The sequence below is a fragment of the Tachypleus tridentatus genome, chromosome 1 (assembly GCF_004210375.1).
Source record: "Tachypleus tridentatus isolate NWPU-2018 chromosome 1, ASM421037v1, whole genome shotgun sequence".
NCBI classification, from domain to species: Eukaryota; Metazoa; Arthropoda; class Merostomata; order Xiphosura; family Limulidae; genus Tachypleus; species Tachypleus tridentatus.
The window spans coordinates 77,809,622-77,827,048 of record NC_134825.1 but is presented as its reverse complement, the minus strand read 5'-3'; the positions used below and the strand labels follow the sequence as shown (position 1 = coordinate 77,827,048).

Sequence of the window (17,427 nt, the reverse complement as noted above, 5' to 3'; positions counted from 1 at the left end):
TGAGATTAATTCAATGGTGTAGCAAATGTCAGCCTTCTACCACCATTACTCTTGCAGCTTTAAGCAGCCAAAGTTGCCTGAAAATGAATTTGCTAAAAATAAAAAAAAAATAATTAAATTTATTGGGCTGTAAATCAGAAACTATTAGAGATATTGATCTAATCTTTGGCAATTTTCATTATATGGGTAGATGAGCACATGTGAATTTTTTCAAGGCATTTTGAGGGGGTCACCTGGAAAAGTTTCCAAAATCTGGATGATTTGACATGAAATGACCCAATTTTCTTTATTTACATTGTACCCTTAATAGTAGTTAAAAGGAACAGATTATTGTTTATGGCAGTAATTATTAAACATTGGAAATTAGAACTTCCAATGTCTAACAAGTGAATTCGTGCTATGTACAAATTTCCTGTATTTATAGTACATAAACAAAATTTCTATTACTCTTTCTTAGGCCACTACTAATATAGCATTTTGCTTTACAAGACACAAAAACTGTTGAGTTACAACATCAAATGTTTCACCTAAAATGCAATTTTCATAGTCATCTATGATATGTTAATGCAAACTTAACTTTGATGAACATATGAGTCTAAACAAAGTCCACGAAAATATATCACATATAAAAATATGTTAAGTAACGAGATTTTTGGGGGTATTATTGACAGGGGAGATAAAGATTTCTGGAAATAAAAGGTAAAACTTCAGTTACTCAATGGCTGCAACATAAAATATTTTCTACAGAGAATTTATAATCTTCCTTCTCTTGTTTTTATTATTTTGAGTAAACTCTCTTACCTCACTTTGAGTAAGAAAATGTACTGGAAGCAATTTTTGGTCTGTAGACACCAAAGGTAGAAACACCACATGCTGGTCATCATTTGGCCGCATGTTTGCCCCAGCACCCAAAACATCACCTAAATCAGGTTCCATTGTTACTAATGCTGAGAAATGGCCACGTGTGTAGCCTAATGCAATAGGGGATTTCCAGCAAAAGCTGCATTCCCAAAGTAAAGGTAAATAGATTCCTGGGGAGGAGAAAAAACTTTATAGAAAAATATAGAAGTGTGTTCTACATAACACTTTGTCAACTAACTTCCACTTCAAGATAAACTACAATTTGTTAGTAATGCTAATCGAGAAAAACAACAACAAAAAACCTTATGTATATTTACCATTTAATTTGAAAACATAAGCTACATATTTAGTTTTTACTCATAAGAAACTTAGTACATGTTGAAACAGCTACTTGTATTTTATGTTAACTTTAATTGAGGAATAATTACATTAAAAAAAATGTTATGATATTTTTTTTGCAAAAAATTAAAATTAGAATGTTTACAAACATGCAAGTTAGGCTAAGAGTTTTCTGACAGTTACCAATACACCTTTTAAACAATCATACTTCCAAGAACTTTAAATAGAAAGTTAAAATATACTAGATTGATTTAAGTAAAGAATTTATTCAAATGTACATTAACATCAGAAGGAACAAAATAATAAACAAATTATCAACTAGACACTCAGTTTAATTTCATTACAAAGAAATCATAATACCTTTAGCCTCTGAAAAACTTAGAAAAATATATGCTTAAGCATGTTTTACATGAAATAAGAAAATTCTGTCTAAAATTTAAATCACCTACAGAACTTTATAGGTAACAACAGAAATACAGATATAAACATTTTTCAAAAAAAGGCTTCATAACATTATTTCCCTAAAGAAAAGGAACATAACTAAATAAACGTATTACCTTCAAAGCGTGCATAACCCAAAGCTTCCCCACTTAAATTCTTTACGTATTTTACCCCATATACTATAATAGGTCGTCGAAGAATGTGAGCCAATGTAAAAACATGCATCTGTTCCAGGGCAGATCCTGGCTGTGTAGCTAATGAGAGAAGAGTAGCCCAGTCTTCTTGCCACTGGAAATCATCCAGTGTAAAGTTTAAGAGATTAGCTTGTAGAGTTTCTGCTTCTCTCCACCTTGGATATAACCTTTAAGACAAATACATCTCTTAAAACTTGTTTCTTATCTGAGATATATAAAACAGGTTTTGATTCACATAACAAAAGTTGGATTCCCAAATTTTATTTTTTTTCAAAACACTGTCCTCTTTCTTTTCTGAACAAAATTAATTTAGTCAACAGTCTATTAAATTATACTTTTTAAGTAGTAAAAATCACACCAATTTCAACAGTATAAAATATATCTAAGAGGTTTTGAAATATATAAAAACTATAACAACATACACACTTCATATTTTCTTCTGGACATAGAGGCTATTGAAATAATTAACTTTTGTATATAAAGTCCTATTCGTTTATAATCACTACATAAAAGTTCCCAAAAAACAATTTCCAAGTAATTCAATTAAAATAAAACAATTCTGAAGTGTGCTATATATAAAAAATAAAACAAAACATACACAGGTGCAGCATCACAGAGACTTTCACCCAATGCACGTCGCAATGTGTTATCTCTATCAAATACCCCCCACGTAGCTTGTAAAGCTGAGTCTAACAAACAATCCCCAGCACTTCGGTTCCATAGGACATACAGTCTTGAGCCTAGCCTGTCTGTAAGTTCTATACTCCAGTTTATAACAGGTGCTTCTTCTTCTAATTCTGAGAAAATACAGGTATATAATGAAGTGTTAAAAAACTTGCAGACAATTTAGCAAATAACTGAATATTATTCGTGGGTGTACAAATTAACAATAACCAAGAAGTATACATTATTTAAGATTTGAAAACTATCACAGGAAGCATGTTACCACAATTAACATATATAAACATGGTGAGAATCACCAGTCAAACTCTTAAAGTTAACTGTAAATACTCTCATTCAAAAAACATCAGATTTACTAAGAGTTAATGACACTTTATATGAATGACATTTGAAGTCTCATATTGTACTTGGAACTACATTCAATGGCACATTTAGCTGTAAGTTCGTAAAAAAAATAAAATCTCTCAAAAATATTTTGGAGTATATAAAATAATCATTAGAGCAAATACACAAACATTTAATTATATATGTAGAATCTGTTTAGTAATATTAATGTAGGTTTTGAGGTCATTGTAAAAATAGGAATGAAGTGCACACATAAAAATGCAAGACTGGCATTATACATAAAACTTTTCTGGAAAGGCATATTATGGAGTTTCTAGCTCATTACTATCAAATTTCATTACAGTTTAAAACAATGTTATTGTATATATACATATACTAATCAGGGTGTATACAGAATTTTAGAAAATAAATTCCTGACCATTCACATTACACAAACACATGCACACACATATATTTATATATAAATGCACACGCACATAAAGGAAAATATGCTTGGTAATCACCGCATTAATTACTTTAAATGAACTATTGAGTTGATATACTAGATTTAGTAGCTAATGATTACATTTATGATAGTGAATACTACCCAGAAAAAAATAAAAAACTTGACTTTAGGCATTCCCCCACCTCCATATTTTTCCTGACTGTATACACCCTGTAATTATTTAGTTTATAAATGTGGACAGGAAAATCAACATTTTATAAATTTTCCTTTTACATAAAACAAAGATTGAAGCAATGCTTACAGAAATATTTAATTCCAGGAATTATAAAAGGTTATAGATAAATGTCTTACATAGCTTTTTCCTTGGCATTAACCACATACAACAAGGCCCTTTCTGATCTACTATTTCTTAAAATTTTTACACAAATGAAATAAATAACAAATAAATAAATACTTGATCACCTTTCAAAACAGCAGAAAGATAAAAACTTCAAAAGCCTTAAGGTTAATCATTGTGAATAATAATTCAGATGACTTATAACACACCATGGACACACAGATTTGGTCATGTCCCTTATTAATATTACACATCATTAAATTAACAGTAACTGTGTAACAGTAAATGTGTCTATAAAAATGTGCACATAATTAAAACCTATGCAAAAATGTAATTTCCTTGCTAATGAAACTTATCTTTGTATTAATCAGGTACATTTACTAAACCTCTACAACACAATTTTCAGCATACCTTTCTGTGCATATCTGTCCAACAGTTCATCAAATAATTTTTCTGTTACGGGTCGTGCAAAATCTTCTATTTCTATATTGGAAAAGGTCAAATTCATCGACAATTTCAAGACACGAAAAAGAAAATTTTATAATATTTAGAATACATAAACAGAGACCAATTTATTCTGATTTCTAGTCATTTAGATTTTTTAAAATTGATAATCATGTTTTTAATAATAATAATAAAAAAGATTTTATCAATTATGGATGTGATGAGTATTGTTTTTAGAATGAAGCCACTACAGACTATCCATCACGGAGAATGAAACTCCAGATTTTAGCATTGTAACTCTGTATACTTATCTATGATACACTGGCAGATAACTACTACAGAAGTATATTCTTTAAAATATTTTAAACTTAAAGAACACCACTTTCTAACTACACTATACATGTTAGGACTCTCCATTTTAATTTTTAAACATATAAAATTCTAGATATGGATTAAATTCAGAAATGTAATGGATAGTTTATCAACTGGATATATACAGCCAAGTACTCTGTTCAAATAACTGAATACATAGCTTCTAAATTGTTGATATTCATTTCAAGAAATAGTTTGATTAGGACACTGAAAACTTTAGGGTATACAAGTGTATATAAATGTACATAAAGGAAAATATTTACTTTTGAAAAAAATGGTATTAAAAATATTACATATTGAGTCAGATGCACCATTTTAACAAAAGATATAATTCCAGGTGAAAATTCAAATTGCATTTACCCTGTCTAGTGTCTACGACTGCATATCATATTTTGCCATAGAGACAAAATAATTTTATGAACAGTGTAATCTTGTTTAGAGTGGTTAATGTTTCTCAAAACCTCAAAGTCCTTATAAAAAATAATGAATAAGAATGTTCAAGTGAGAAATCCTAATGAGTAATTAAACACTGTAGTGCATTTTCAATAAATAATTGATAAGCTTAATATAACATACTGACTTATTTGTTTGGTTTTAGTTACTCAAGGGCTAGCTGCTATAACTGTCCTTAATTTAGATACGATAGACTAGAATGAAGGCATCTAGTCAACACTACCCAGTGCCAACTCTTGGACTATTCTTTTACCTTTGATATATGGGCTTAACCATCGCATTATAATGCCCAAAAAGCTGAAAGAGAGAATATGTTTGGTGACAGGATTTAGTTAGGAATGTTAATATCATCCTTTATTAATAAAACAATTGCTTCTTTATGTTCATATATTAATAAACTTACTAGTTTTTAGTATTTGTAATGGGCCTTAGGTTATAACATTCAAGGTAAATGATATGATATGTTCAACTGGCTGTCAAATACTAATTGTACATCCTTTATAACTCAACTTAAATTGCAATTATTTTGTGAATTAAAATAAGAACAATATAGTACCAGCAGGAAGAGTAAAAGTTACAAATTCTGTGACAAAATAGCATGAAAATTCTCCTATTCTTTGCTTCAGAGAAGTAGCAATATGACGTCGAATGTCTCTTGATAGACTTCTGTTCACATCTGGTGGTGCTCGTTTTACTATTGGGTGTGATGAATGAGGTAGCAAGATGGCTAAAACCTCATCTCTCTAAATAGATTACAAAAACAAAAAATAACAGAGCTAGTAACTAAACTATTAATACAAAAATTCCCCCTAAAACTGTATTTTTACCTTATGCTTTCAGATTTTCAAAGACAATGTAAAAGGTTTTTAGTAATTGGGTAAATTATATTCAATTACTGAAAACATTTTTTCACACTGATTGTGTTAAAAACATAGAAAAGTAATATATATATATATATATATATATATATATACACACACACACACACACAAATAAAAATAGAAGGGTTCCTATAAATATTAAAACTATTCCTTCACTAAAACTTGGTCCTAGGATATCTGGCTAAAATCTTTACTGTCATACAAGATGATACACTTGACAATCCCACCCTAGTACATTTGTATTACAAAAATGCTTATGTTACATATCCTTTAAAAAAAGCTTATTGAGTTCATTACGAGATGAAACACAACACACAAGTAACTGGACAATAATGACCAACATCTGAACTTTTTATGGTATCTCATACAGGCAAACATTATCTGATGAAACTTTTGTTGAAATTTTTAAAACTTAAACTCAAACTATTGAAAACTACGTTATATTATAAAAAGAAAATTCATCAGTTTAAGATGTTTTGCATTATTGTGCAAATAATATAAATAGCCTTTTCCCCCTCCTTAGAATTCACTACACAATTCCCTGGCATTTTAAAATCTGTCTAGAGTCATATTTATAGTCAATTACTACCTGGTATTGTACAGCTAACTCAGTTAGACTCTTTCCTACTTCAAACATCATGGTTCGAGATAACAATGCAACATCAGAGGAAGTAAGCTGACGAGCTGGATCACCTCCAATTGACAGATAATGTATCACAGGATTCAGATCTCCATCTATAACACCCATACAAGCATTTAGCCAAGCTCTGTCAAATTCTCTAGGCTTTCTTCTCTGTTGCCTCTGTCTCTGTTCTTCAATATAATTGTTCAAGACTTGTGTTGATTCACTAGTACAAGACACTGATGAGTGTCCCTTTAAATAAGGAAAAAAAACAACCCATCAATACTATTGTTATACCCCTAAAACTGTTTTTAAAAGCAATAACAATTTTCATTTATTCACATTTATGAATGACATACCAACTGATATTTTCAACAGATAAAACAAGAAAGGACACTTACAGCTGCACATGGGGGTATACTCTTATATCGATATTTTTGGTCACGTTAAATTCTAACAAGATATAACAACAATACTTGTGCAAATAGTTTTAAGAATATCACATTTTCTTAGAATTGTAGCCTCCTATATTGTGTATTCCTTAACTATCATGCTCAAAATTAAAACAGTAATTTATTAAACCTGAAATGAAAGTATTTGCTAAAACAGTATTTAAGAATCCCAATTAACTAAATATAGAGAAATGCCAGTGTAAGTAGTGTGCTGATGAATGAATACATTTTGTTTGAGAGCTGAGAGTTTACAACAATAAGTAGTGGATATAGTAATGTGTAACTAGATTTAAATGAAAATTATACCTTACTGGTAATATATAATTTATTTTACAATTGTTAAAGAATCATTTAGATCAATTGGTTAATTGGCAAGTACTTGACAAATGTCTTATAGTACGTGCAAGTCATTTCATTTAGGTAATCATAACGTGGATCATATATGTATATGGGAATCTACTTATTAGTATGAGTGAGAAAAAGGTTCTTGGCACAGTGGTGATAAGTCACTTGGTCTATTGAAGCAGTGCTCTATTGTTGGCAGTTAAACTAATATAATTTTAGACTGTATTTATGCACATACTGATTAGAAATCAAAAGATGTAATTATCTCTAAGAGTCAGTAGGTAAGCTTCACTTAAAATATTGTCTACAGTGGTGGACTCCTTACTGAACAAAGGATATTAATTAATTATTGATAAGAGTAACTTATATTTTCTTCAGAAAAATTCATATGGTTATCTGTCTCTCTTTATATATATACACACACATGTGGCTTATTAATTTGAAAAAAACAAACAAACTACAAAGATAAGTACTAGCCAACTTGCATTGCATGTATAAAACACTAGAAGTTACAAATTTCTGTCCATCTTTCATTACGGTACAGTTCAGTAGTCCTTGCAATTAAGTGTTTGTTTGTTTATGAATTTTGCACAAAGCTACACGAGGGCTATCTGCACTGGCCGTTCCTAATTTAGCAGTGCAAGACTAGAGGGAAGGCAGCTTACCACCAACGAATAGTGGAATTGACCATCACATTATAATGCCCCCACTGTTGAAAGGGCAAGATGTTTGGTGTGACAGGGATTCAAACCCTTAATCCTCGGAATACGAGTCAAATGCTTTAACCACCTGGCCATGTCGGGCCACCCAATCAAGTGTTTACAGACTCCCGAGATATAAATGTAATAGCTGTATGTATTTCATAAGCATATACACGACATGCCAAGTATAGAAATAATGAAACAAAATTACATTCATTTGAGGAAAAGCTATGAGGAAGATTACATTTCCTCATGTACAGTTGCACTTTCTCATGAATTGTTTCTTTTTTTTATTTAATTTATGAAATATTTTCACTTTCATTAGTCATAACTAAATAAATACAGATGGATCAGGAAAGCCTATTAAAGAAAAGAAATTACTTAAGTATAGTTAAATTCCTCTGAAATGTGGGGATGTAATATTTTGATCTCTTACATGTGGTATACTGATCATCATCCATCACAGTGATCATGCATACAGTAACACTGCCAAAAATAACATTATGGCAACAATACCAGAAGCAATAGCCATCCAATCTCCATGAAGCTAACTGAAGGGTTGTCACTGTTTCCTGACAGAGCACCTTACACCAACTACCTATTTCATTAAACTAAATTGTTTCAAATAGGACAGTATTGTTATTACACACATTTTTGCCTACAATGAACATATAAAAAAATAAAAAAACAAGAATATTAAAAACTGTTAATTTAAAAAGGGAAATAGTGATCACAAATGCATACAGAAACAAAATAGCTTAAAGTGAAAATGTAAACAAACTTAAGGTTTGAGGCACAAAATAAATAAAAAAATTGGCAATTTAACATCCTGCAAACAAGTGTCATAAAGTAAGGAAACAAGACTGTTTTTATTATTTACTCACACTACAAATCCCTACTCATATGTTGCACAAAACAATGGATAAGAGGAATTTACATTTTCAGCTATATCATCAAGGTAAAACCATTGTTACACTGTCAATCATTCCATTTCAATTATTTTTTATGTAAAATTCAATTAAATTAAGAAGTAAGGTCATGACAAACATTATATTGATAAGAGCCTGTGGTAATCATAATTACTTCAAAAAAAAAAAAGAACTGTGTTTGGAGTCACAGGATAGGATAAGACTAGTCTCTAACAAGAATCCCATGCATACACAATGGGATCGAAGTCCACTGAGCATTTATTGAATCCTTTATTCTCCAAGCAATGTATTAATTACTAATAGCATAGTGGGGATTGGCACTGTCATCTAGTGGGGTGATGCCAGAGTCAAGACTAATTTCACCAGTATATGGATTCATAAAGTTTTGTATGTTGTGGTTCCTATAATGTGGCATTTATGGTACTATCAAAAAGGAAGTACAGGTTGATTATATTATCCTGTTTATTTCTGCACATATAATACCTTTGCCACCACCAAAATGGTTTGGAACTGCTTCAGAATTTCTAAAGATAAGTATGCTCCCATTATGCCTTTAGGGATAAGCAAAACTCACCTGCAAAAATATCACTGCTGCACTATCATCTGTCCACAGGGTATGTTCTAGGTATCTTTATATCTCCCACCTTACCATGAGCAGGATCCATTTCAAGGGACATCTGGCATGCAAGCCAGGATCATGAAGTTACTTGTTCTGACCATTTTTACACTGGTAGAGCATCTAGTTGCACACATGAACACCTGATTAAGACTCTGCAGAAAACCTACAACTGTTGCAAGTTATAACTGACAAATAAGTCATTACTTGGGTTATGGATGACAATCTGCTTTGCCTATGTACTCAATTAGGTTTGGAAGCAGTTTTATATTTTGCTAATGACACTTTGAGACACACAAAGGAACTGCACAATTATTTACTTACTTCTATTCACTCAGTGACCTTTTTATGTGAGTGAAACATCCATATGTCTGCTTTGAGATCTAGCCATGAATTTGTGATAAATTTGTAGCTTTAGTTTATTTAAAAGTGACAAATGAGACAAGTATAAGAATAGAACAAATAACTAATTACTTGCATTTCAAATCAAGTGCTTCATCACAAAGTGCTTAAATTTTTTAATAATGAAGTAAGGTACATGATTCATAGTTTTCTTATGGTGGTTTTACCTTAGTTATATTATAAATTCTATTTATATTTTATTTATTATAGTGTAAATCCAAAATTATATGATGTTAATTCTTCTGCTTAAGCTATCTAAAAACTGACTGAGCCAATTATCTGAATTCACCTGATATAGCCTTTTCTGCACTGAACTCAACTAATAATTTCTTTTCTTTTTGTTACTAATTCTTATATGTAAGGCAGATAAAATTAGTTTGATTAATAAAGTAAATACAGCAAATAATAGTTTATATTGTGTAAGCTGTCTAGAAGCTGAATTAGTGAAGTGAATTAAATAATATTCCTTTTTTTCTGTTTCCAGTTATTTTGTCTAAAGAACAAGCTGTGTTGATGTAAAATTACCTGAATAATAGCTGCTTCTGTCTGTCTATTATTGGTTCTTCTGTGTAAACTGTCTATAGAACTGGTGGTGGTGATGTAATTAGGGAGTCCTGGTGGAGATGCTCTTCGTGGTATCTGGTTTGAAATTGGGGAGGACGGACTTCTTCCTTCCTCAGTCTCACTCATATAGCTTCCCGGTGATTTAATTCGTCCAGTTCCACATAAAACACACTATAAATTCCAACATTTTAAATTTATATATACTTATAAATAGAAAGTTCATGATTAGTTTATCATAATAAATCTTCAACAAAGAATTTCATTCTTATATATATATATATTTATATATATTGCAAACCATGGGGTCTGTCAGATCATTTATCTGTCTCCTGCTTCTGGCAATTGCTCCCTGCATTGTATTTGAAAAGCAGCACGTACAAGTAAAGCTCAACATTCACTTTTGAAATGATGGGTGAACAAGCATAAATAATGTTGAGGCAAATTTTATTTTGCAAGCAGAATATTCTACAATAAAGTATTAGCAATTACTTACACTATCATTCAAATTTCAAAGTGGCAAATAATAAAAATGTTGGTTTATCATGCTATTATTGAGTTGCTCTTAGCATGACTAAAATGCTCAACAATTACTTTTTATGGTGGGCAATATTAGTAACTCAGAGCTTTAGCTCTGAGTGAAATCATAAGTGCAACATAATTAACCTTTTTAAAGTCCATGGGATAATTTAAATTGAAAAATTAATTTAAGAATTTTTCCTGTCACTGAAGATGGGTACTTTTGCTCAAATATAATAAAACCAAACTTTCAATAAATATTTAAAAAACAATGTAATGATACTTAGATCAAAATACTTAACTAACTTGTATGGATAGCAGTTCAGTGACACATTTAATACATCTCTGTACAATTTACTTAAGTTTTTGTTCAATCATAGCAGTTTGGTTTATATCTGATATTTCATAAATTTAAGTTGAACTAATATATGTATATACATAGAAACATTAAGGTGGTCCAAACTTTTAACTATGAGATACAGACTGCAAATGATGTACAGAACAGACAGCCATAACTTATTACTTGTGGTGTATGGAAATGGAACTTTCTTTTTAAAATTTATTTGAAAGTAAAAACTTTTCATTGCATAATCTGTACTTCATAACAAATGTATATACCAAAGAAACACAACTAAAGGGTAAACTGCAATTCACCAATTAGCCTATCAACCATTTCTTTCAGATAAAGACCAAAAACTAAAACAGACTAATGCAGTCTAATTCATTTTAAGTTTTAAATTACTAAGTAAAAACATGGCTAATTAAGTAATAACTAAATATTTCACGATTACAGTGGCACATGTTAAGAGATTTTGTCTAGTACTTCAAACTTTACACATGCAAATGAGAGGATACACATAGATCTAGAGAAAAAAAAACAATAAATTATGTCTTCAAACCAAAGTTTAAATAATTTCAAAGACAATGTATAATTACACAAAGCTTTAATTATTATGGTCAATATTTTAACCATCTTATTGTTGAACCACTACCTTTTGAGATTTTGGCCAATTTTCATATGTACATGCTGAACAATTCCACTTTTGTTTTTCTGAACATGATTTGTTTCTAATGTTTTCATATCTGTCCGTCTGCACAACTAAAGGCAATGGGGGAGGGACAGTCCTCTCTGGTGTATGTATATCACCTTTATTATCAGTGGGGCCAGGTGATCCCAAGTGCACCTGATTGGATGTCAAAGAACTGCAATACCAGGGAGACAAACACTGGGTACATTTCTCTGAGCGTGGCCAGTTCAAGAAAGTACATATTTGACAGCTCCATTTTCTGAATGTCCCCACATCTGATGGAGAACTTGTAGAGGTGACAGTGTTGTCACTGGTACAAACTTTGTTCTGAGAAGTTGTTTCTTGTATCAGTGGAGTTATCTAATAAGAAATATTAAATTGTTTTAAATGTGGTTAACACAGAGATAAAACATATGATACAGTGACTTTGTTCTGTGAAAAGAAAAACAACTTATCTTACATAAACACAATACTTCACAATTAGTAGATGTTTATTTTAAAGCCCTTGGTCCCAAACACAAGTGACAAAAACAACTTTCACCTAGGATATACTATTTGTCTTAATTTTGTTTTAACTATCTAGTAGCTGAAACAAAACTTGTTTTGTACTTGCTGACTTTTTGAATTATCTTAGTTTTATTCATAACCATTAGTTATAAACAAATTTCCTTCCATTGATGTATAGAAAATGGATATAAAATAAAATCATGATATTGTATTGTAATGTTTAAGCCAAACACAGAACAAAAAAATAACCACAATTTTGTTTTCCTTCTCTTTTTGCTGAATAAAAGGATGAATAAAAGGAAATTCTTTTCTTAAATAAATATAATCAAACATTCCTTAAAGTTTTTAAAATCACATCTGTGTTGTATTTCATTTTTACACACACACCTGTAGTTTTCAATAACATTTCAAAGCTATGCTGATGATTCCTACACAATCAGGGAAAGGGGGAACCTCTGACTCATGCCTTAAGCTCAAAGAGGTCCTAAAGTTTAGACACTTGTTATTGTTTTGCATGTGTTACAAGTCTTGTTTTTCTCCCTCTTTCATAAAATTTTCAAAGTTTGATACCAAATATATATTCATTTTTGAAAGATTTTATAGAAAGTTGTTTTTAGTTATGCAACTATTTAATATCAGAATAACCTACTTTTTCACATTAGGAAATTTCAACATAGATTTATGCTCAGTTTTAAATAGAAATTTTAATGTAACAATATGAGCTTTCCTGTTTGTATCTAGAATTAAAAATTAACTACAGCAAAATGTTATTTAAGATTCTGAATTGTTACTTTTTTTGAGTATGTTTCAGGTCAGTAATAAATGTTTGCTAAAAGAGATAATGGACCAGTATTTTTCAACACAATATGCAAGTTTATGGTGCACTATCATGAGCTTAGTTTTACATCTAGAAACAAAAAACAAAATATGAAAATTTTCATTTTCTCATGATTCATTTTGTAATTACAATACTTAAAAACAATTTTAAATTTTACTAAAGGTTTTTCTTTAACATCAAATCACAAACTTAGTTTTACTTCTAGAATCAAACAAAAAATATTCATCATGATTAACTTGGTAATTGCAATATTTAAGTATTTCTACTTCCATCCAAAACTTTTAAATTAATACGAGATCAGATTAAAGTAATAAAACCAATTTCAACAAACTTCCAACTTGTCACGGACTTAGTTGTTTGTAACTACTATTTTTGTAGGCCCGGCATGGCCAGGTGGGTTAAGGCATTCAACTTGTAATTTGAGGGTCGCAGGTTCCAATCCCTGTTGCACCAAACATGCTCACTCTTTCAGCTGTGGGGGCATTATAATGTAATGCTTAATCCCATTATTTGTTGGTAAAAGAGCAGCCCAAGAGTTGGCAGTGGGTGGTGATGAGTAGTTGCCTTCCCTCTAGTGTTACACAGCTAAGTTAGGGATAGCTAGTGCAGATAGCCCTCGAGTAGCTTTGCGAGAAATTCCAAAACACACAAACTATTTTTGTATTAGATTACATGTATATATAATATATGGACAAAAATGGGACCTATTGGCCCAACTAGGTTTTCCCATTCATTAAAATGAAATTAAACCCTTCAAAGCCAGACTTCAAATATTTATTAAACTTTCCCTTAAATTAACTGCATCCACAACACAAAGACAACCCATTCCAAAAGTCAAACACCTTTTCAAAATAATAAAGCTGTTTAAACTGTAAATCTACTTCTATACTGTCAAAACTAATGTGTCCTTTGTCCTACCATTCTCTCCATCAAGTAAAAAGTATCAATGCCATCAATTCTATTAATAATGTTAAACACCTCAATCAGATCCTTTACAAGTTTTTCAAAAGAATGCAATTTCAAAGATCTTAATCAGTCTTCATATAACAGCCTTTTCATTCCAGTTTTCACTTTAGTAGCTCTTCTCTGAACCCTCAACAACTCAGTATCCTTTCTATGGTTAGCTTAAGGCTAGTAACATGCAAATCTCTTAGGCAGTTGAGTGAGAGATCAAGCAACAGTATTCTGTACGAGGAGATGAGGTATCATTTCAGAAATTATGAAACATTTGAATTCATTATTTAAATTCCAGATTTGCCATTTGAAACAAAGATCCCAAGAAAATTTTGCTAGTGATAAGAAAGAAATTATACCTTTTGTTATTTTTGTGTTTATTATTAACATAAATAAACAATAACAGGAATTTATTTTTGATGAAACTTAAAAAAATAATTTGAAAGTATGATTTTTTCTATATTAACTTTCCATTAGTAACATATAAAAAAATTAACATTAATTTTAGATTATAATTTACCTTTAACAGCAATTTTATATCATGCAATTATTTACTGATTGCTGCCACCAGGGCACAGTATGAAGCCATTTTAGACGTTAAAGTAGGCCAAGCATATAGTTAACAAAGATAGTTATACACAAATGAATTTTTATTACTAATACTAGCTTATGTTAACCTAAAGATAGAAGTATTAGATTTTAAAACAGTGGTGAAAAAGAAAAAGTGAAAACTGGTGCCAAGTGTTTTAAAAAGATTGCAAAACTTTCTAGAAAGAGTTTCCATAAAAGTTTTTGCTTTATCTCTAAGGAAATTTGCACCCATTTTTAATTTGTATTTCTTAATAGATACAATACCTAAACATTCCTTCAATTAACTCTTTCCAGATGGGTACATTTTTGTGCATGCCACAGGGTTTAGTAAGTTACATTAAAAATTTAATTCTTTTATTATCAGTGTACATGTATAAACTTGGTGTCAAAACATAGCTAATAAATCATATGTTAACATTATAAAAGTTAGGTCTTTAATTTTATAAGGAAATATTAAAAAAAACAACCCTTAATATCCATTAGTAATATAATTATGAAATTTGCTCTATACGTCTTTTTTTAAATTTATTTACCACTCCTCTGAGAAGCATGGAATTTAATGTAAATTAAGTCATTTTAAAATAACTATTATACAAACAAACCATAATCTTCAAAGTCTTCAATCTTATTTGGTTACAGAACCCTAAAGTTGAAAATAAGACCCTTCTTGCCACACCAACCTGTGACATCTTCTCTTTCAGAAATTGCCAATAGTTCCCCTTATAGTTTAACACTATATCATTTAAAACAAATACAAAGCCAACATTTTAATTTATCAAGTGACATATTTATATTACACTGTTTCTTGTATAGAGAACTGTTTATTTCACTTCTAGGTCACACTTTATTTCCATGTGAAACACACTGATGAGCTTGGCTGAATTTTTAATGACTTTTACTGTACAGTTAGAAAGTCAGAAAAATTATGAAACTTATAGGATATTGTCTGCTTTCTATATCTTAGTATTCTGTTTTTTTTGGGTGCGTTATTTAATTAAAGAAAAAATATTTAATGTAATAGTATCATTATTAAAAAAGAGAAAGTTTGAAAGGAAAACAATTTTGATAAAGTATAGTATTTCTTGTTTTCCATGTGTATTCTTTATTTTTGTAATAATAAATAACTAAAATGTGAAACTTAGAAATTAATTAGGTTACATTAAATATGGAGAACTTTTTTTTTTATAAGGCATTCTCCTATGCTACATAATTTGATAGGGTAGCATGAGCTACATGTTTACAGAGTGATTTACAACTTGTGTGGTTGGATTATATTAGTTAGACATGATTAGAAGGGACAATAAAACAATAAAACTTCAGAGGAAACAGATGTTTACAGTTACAAGCCTTAAGCCATTTAGCATAAATAAATGTTTACAATTTGAAGTCACACTAGAAAGAAAAAATGTGTAACTTAGATTTATTTCTTATTTGTTTATAGTGGTGACTAGTTTCATTTAATTTCATTGATTTCATGTAGAGTTAGGATACAGCAGATAAAATATAGAGTTCAACTGAAAAAACATTTAAACTGTATTTAGGAGGTTTTAGAGATTGTGCAAATGAAATGTGAAAGTTTTCAAATAAAGAAAAGAATTTTTAATTTTAATAAGAAAATCACTTTGCACTCAGAGCAGTCAATACTTTGAAAATGTTTTAGCAATAATACTTCATTAAAGTTTCTGACTTTTTTAGTCTATAAAAGACTTGATGCTCACTGATAGTAAAACATTAGAAATTATAATACAGAAACTCTTGAAAGTCAATTTGGAGTCACAGTCTTGGATGATTAGATAAAACAGTGGTGTTCAGTTGTAGTACACTTGTACAATTGTATTTTTCTAAATCTTCAAGCCACTTCCACAAAATTTAGGTAAATGAAAAAAATGTATTCATTTGCCACTATACATCAAAGCACTGTATACTGATATTATCGTTTTATGATATTCATGGATGATAATTAATATGAAAGTTGTATTCAGTTATTCATTCATGTTCAACAGAAATAAAAAAAATGGAGTATGTTTAAAATTCATTTAAAATAAAAATGTCATAAAACTGATTATATATACAGACATGCATAAAAACATAAGTGTACATAAAAGTCCACCAATTTAACACTCAAATTATTTATGGAATCCTTATGGATCCCAAAGAGATTTTTAAACACATTTTTTTCAATTTATTTGTACATCAAATTACTTGCTGGTTCATGACTTTGTTTACAAGTTACACAAAATGATTTTAAAACATCATTAATCTTTTAATTAATCTCACTACTGCAAGGGTTTCTTATATATTTTACACAGAAAATTATTAAATTTCACCCCATTTTGGTAATTTCTTTTTACTTCTTTATACAGAGTTCTGTACTTAACAGGGAAAAGTATAATACTACTTAATATTATGCAATATGTGGAATTCATCAATAGTCAATGTTATAAAAATAAATCAGCAATTTTAGGGTTGATCTTTACTATTTCAGTATTCTTTACCAAATAAAGCTGCATGGTAATGAGCATTTAGGTTTCTAAGACACACCTGATACAAACATCTGCTGTAAATAATG

The 17,427-nt window shown here is 29.9% G+C and overlaps 1 protein-coding gene across 1 annotated transcript in view; it reads right to left on the bottom strand.

Annotated features, from left to right (window-relative positions):
• LOC143252988 (ubiquitin thioesterase Zranb1-like) overlaps positions 1-17,427 on the bottom strand; it is a 44,499-nt gene that overhangs the window by 8,674 nt on the left and 18,398 nt on the right. Inside the window, exons 3-10 of the mRNA XM_076506002.1 lie at positions 11,933-12,328; positions 10,386-10,595; positions 6,383-6,667; positions 5,469-5,655; positions 4,055-4,126; positions 2,434-2,632; positions 1,758-2,002; positions 802-1,031 (exon numbers count right to left, since the gene is read on the bottom strand). Coding sequence (XP_076362117.1) covers positions 802-1,031; positions 1,758-2,002; positions 2,434-2,632; positions 4,055-4,126; positions 5,469-5,655; positions 6,383-6,667; positions 10,386-10,595; positions 11,933-12,328 — 1,824 coding nt within the window. The remainder of the gene's footprint in view (positions 1-801; positions 1,032-1,757; positions 2,003-2,433; positions 2,633-4,054; positions 4,127-5,468; positions 5,656-6,382; positions 6,668-10,385; positions 10,596-11,932; positions 12,329-17,427) is intronic.